Below are 4,869 nucleotides of genomic sequence, written 5' to 3' on the forward strand. Positions count from 1 at the left end.
TTTTTTAAAAAGTAAAATATTGTTTTAACTCGCTTTCAAGCGCGTGTAATTACGCATATTTCCAACTCATCAATATTAATGTCACATAAGCTCAGTCAATGGTCAAAAGGGTTTAAAATATTGTGTTCTGGTGAGTTTAAGGGTTTGGTTGGCAAAGTGAAGAGTAAGAGGGTCCAGCTGACAAACGGAGCCAAGTACAGGGGTCTCCCAGGTCATTCCGCCAAATCTAAAAAATGATATGTTTCATGTACTTCTAATTATTTTTTGGTAAAACAATATCTCAAACCAGATAATCTATAATAGTTACATAAGAAATATTACATTCAACAATATTGAAAATAATCTAAGTTGCTCGGACTTTTAAAATATGTCATTGGGAGTGTGTCAAATCCTTCAAAAGGAGGGCAATTTTGAAGAATTCGACACAGATGTAGGCAATATTTTTTGAGAATCCGAACAACTTAGAAAATAATAATGCTTAAGAAGTTAAAATGCTCAGGACATGCCATGTATATTATAAATTTATAATCATATTTATGCAACAATAATGCAATATATATATAATGTCAGAAGAATGTCTTTGCACATGAAGGCTAAAAAAAATCATACAAATATATTAATTAATATATTACTATAACATTACCAATTTTAAATTCTTTTGTTTCCATTTTGTGCCTCAATCATTTATTTTCTTGATTCCACAAAATCCTTTACTTAATTAGAATGGAAAGAAGGAAGTATTACTCTTGTCCTCTTCTGATTGACATTTCCCTTTTAAAAAATTATTTATTAAGAATTTATTTTGCCTAATTATTCATATTAATTATATTTTGAAAAGTATTCTATATAGTTATATAATATAAAATTAATATTAGAAGAAAATAATGAATATCTTTTGATTAACTAATTGAATAGACAAGTAAATAAAAAAAATTATATTTTTTATATTATAAGAAAGTGCTCCTTCCGTCTAATATTAGTTGTCTATTTTTTTTCTTTATACACTCCTAAATCATTAAAAAAAGAGTATGTTTACGAATTTACCTTTTTAATACACTATATTTGCGTTTCTTATCCATTAATACCAAATTTAAGAATGGAGAAGGTTTTTTTTTTTTGAAATTTTACGATACTTACGCTTTCAAAAAAGAATTAATATAAAGGCAAAATGAGAAAAATCTGATTAATTCTATTTTAGTTTTTGTAAATTGATAATTAATTTGAAATATATATCATAGATGGTACATCACTATAGATTAATTATGAAAAAAAATCATAGATGCACATCTTTGATTATTAAAAAGGAAATCATGATAATTAAAAGTGGACGGAGGGAGAATCATATAAAGAATGTATACAAAGGTCATAAATAAGTTCACCTTTATTACTCTTTAAATTTATGTTTTTACCTTGCACATATTTTTCTATTTTATTGATTGACGTATCTAGTCTATTTCATGGTTAGAAACTAATTAGAACAAAAGAAAATCCTTCCTGGAGATCAGCTTCATTGTTTTGGTTCTTCTATAATTTATCAATATCAATTACATTATTATTTCTATTTCATAGAGGATGCAACTTTTTTTTAATTATAATTTTGGCACAAAATATAATTAGGGATATCTCATTTAATTAAATGTCCACAATATTTATGTCTTTTTTTGGGGGGGTGCATTCCACTGTTTTGTATGTGCTAAAACCAAATAATGTTCTAGAATTTATTTAGATATCAACTCACATTTTATTATGCTAAAATACTATTACTATTAACTAGTAAACAAATATTAAAATATAGACCCAAATCACTTGTTCGAAAGAGTTTCAGATTGGATGCAACACTACATACGAAATTTTATTTCGGCCCTCACTATCTCGTTGCTTGCTTGTACAAAGAGCATGCTCGAAGGGGCTACTACGCTCATTATGCACTTGCATCACCACCTCAACTTGTATACCAAAAAATCAAACTTAGAAATGAATAAATCAATAAATAAACAGTTTCATCATATTACAAATAATAATAATTTGTTTGATTTAATGAATTGTATAAAGAGATTACGTTTAATCAAAATAAATTACTGAATCAATTATAATTATAAAATAAAAAAGATGAGTTCAAACATATCAAATGATAATTCAATTATTTTCCTTAAATCTTACCATTAATAAATAGATAACTTAATCAAAGTAATATTGACTTAACTAGGTACATATACAAGACACCATTTATTGAAGGGACATTCAGCAAATACGTTAAATTTATAATAGACGTTTTATATTTTTATTTCCCAACTTATTTATAATCATTTCTCTCTCTCTTTCATTAACGTTTTCATTAATCTTCTTTAAAACCTTTTGATATATTTAAATATTTAAAAAATCTACTTAACTGGTTTATTTCCTTTTAAACAAAAAATGAACTAAATTGAACCATGAACACAACTTAGCATTAAGTGTAAAATATTTGCATAATCAAATAATTTATAAGGTAATTACAAGTCAATCTCTATAATAAATATTACATAACTAATTATCTGAAAAAAATGATAATTAACTTACTATTAATGGTAAAAATTTATTGATATGTACATTTTTTTTACACCATCAGTATATATAGTCGAAATCTTTTACTACTGTTAGAAGACATACATAAAAGGGATAACATTAAAAATATCAAAAAGTCAATAAAACCCTATTTGCATATTTAAACATTACTACTATACTATGTATAGAACTTTCTTTACGTGCAATTATCAACCCAAATAAAAATGGCAACTTCTATTACTCCCTCCGTTTTACAAAGAATGATCTGGTTTGATTTGAAACGGAGTTTAAGTAAATAAAGAAGATTTTTGAATTTTGTAGTCCTAAATTTAAGTTATGTCAAATGTACAAAATTGTCCTTTAATCTTGTGACCTTAAACATGTCACGTGGAAAGCTGAAATTAAAATGTTATCAAAAAGAGAAAGAGATCATTCTTTTTAAAACAGACTAAAAAAGAAAGGAGATCATTTTTTTTTGAAACAGAGGAAGTATTAATTAATAACATGAAATTATTTCAAAATTCTTCCTTATTCCTCTTGTATGTAAAAAAAGAAAGAAATCAATTCTTTCAATAAAATAAAATATGTTTTTCCAAAAGTCAACATTCTTCTCCTTTCTTCCCATTCGAAGTAGCAGCCATAACTCTTCTCTAAGCCAATTATTTTATAAAATTTTACCAAAATAAACTTAGAACTTCTCATATTTAGACTAGTATAATTTTTCTTCAAAAAAACTCAAAATTTTCATCATTTTTTTTCTCTGCCTTTTTAATTTATTTTTCAATATTGAAAATGTTTGATTACTATAGAAAAAACAGAACAAGAAAAATTCATCTTTTCTCTGTTCTTTCTTTTGCTTTGATTATTTTTATTGTCGCTTTTTCTGGTAATCTCATATCTAAATTTTCTTCATCTCATTCAATCGTTTTTGTATCAAAATCAAGTTCTCAACAGCCATTGAAATCAACTTTTGTTCAGAAACCAAATTTTTCGAAGAAAAAAGAAGCACATATAATCAAAGAAGAAGTACAAGACGTTGACGATCATGTGAATTTAGTTCCTCCCTTTAATCTCACAGTGGAACAGAGAATTTGTTGGTTCAAGAAAAAATTGCCTGAATTTAGTATTCTGAAGTCATCAAGATTGTCGAGGCAGTTCAACAGCAGAGTAAATAAGTTCTTGAATTCAAGAAATTGCATAGTGAAGTTCTTCATGACATGGATTTCCCCTGCAAATACTTTTGGGAGGAGGGAATTTTTCGCGTTGGAGACTCTGTTTAAATCTCATCGAAAAGGTTGTTTGATCATTCTTTCGCGTACTCTAGATACACCTCGTGGGGTTACAATTTTGAATCCTTTGACTGAATTGGGATATAATGTTGTTAGCGTTACTCCAGAGTTGTCTTTTCTATTCAACAGGACGCCAGTTGAGACATGGTATACTGACCTCAAGAAAGGTAATAAGGATCCCGGTGAAATCCCATTAGCTCAGAATTTGTCCAATTTGATAAGACTAGCAGTATTGTACAAGTATGGCGGTGTTTATCTAGACACGGATTTTATCATCCTGAAAGATTTTTCAAGTTTGAGGAATTCTATTGGAGCTCAGAGCGTATCTGCAAATGGGAATTGGACAAGATTGAATAATGCGGTGTTGATCTTTGATAGAAAGCATCCATTGCTCTACAAGTTTATGGAGGAATTTGCTTTATCTTTTGATGGAAATAAGTGGGGACAAAATGGTCCATATTTGGTTTCAAGAGTAGTAGAGAGATTAACGATGATGTCTACAGGAAATTATCAACTCAATTTCACTGTATTGCCACCAATATCATTTTATCCTGTTGATTGGGTTCGAGTTTCCGGATTCTTCATGAAATTAAATACAAGAACTCATTCAAGATGGATAGATGCAAAATTGTCACAACTTAGTGGGGAGACTTATGGAGTTCATCTTTGGAATAAGCGAAGTAGTAAAATAAAAATTGAAAAAGGAAGTATAATAGGGAGATTAATTTCTGATCATTGTTTGTTTTGTAAAGATATTTACCCTTCTTAACTTGTGATTTTTTTAATTTCAGATTTGTAAAAAGATAAAAAGACTTTATTTATACATTCAAAACAAGTTCTTGATCAAGTAAGAAGAGCTTCATTTCTTAGGTTTTTGTATGCTTTTTTATGTTACTATTCTTGGTTTCAATAATATCAGACTGTTTCTATCTATATGACCATACATGTTTAATGAATCGTACATAATAGTGTGTATATGTGCGTAGAAGTAATATAAGTATGAGTTATTTATTGCGATAAATATTAATTTTATGAT

At 27.6% G+C, this 4,869-nt stretch overlaps 1 protein-coding gene across 1 annotated transcript; it reads left to right on the forward strand.

The window, feature by feature from the left end:
• The first annotated feature begins 3,333 nt into the window (after positions 1-3,333).
• Positions 3,334-4,602, forward strand: LOC125838759 (uncharacterized). Its single transcript, XM_049517798.1, has one exon. It carries the CDS (start codon positions 3,337-3,339, stop codon positions 4,600-4,602), a length of 1,266 nt encoding a protein of 421 aa, XP_049373755.1. The 5' UTR covers positions 3,334-3,336.
• The last annotated feature ends 267 nt before the right edge of the window (positions 4,603-4,869 follow it).

Source organism: Solanum verrucosum, unplaced genomic scaffold (genome assembly GCF_900185275.1).
Source record: "Solanum verrucosum unplaced genomic scaffold, falcon-dt-bn FXZP01000182.1, whole genome shotgun sequence".
NCBI classification, from domain to species: Eukaryota; Viridiplantae; Streptophyta; class Magnoliopsida; order Solanales; family Solanaceae; genus Solanum; species Solanum verrucosum.

Bases quoted from the DNA above. Each gene is read 5' to 3' on its own strand.
- LOC125838759 (XM_049517798.1), top strand. From the start codon at position 3,337: ATGTTTGATTACTATAGAAAAAACAGAACAAGAAAAATTCATCTTTTC.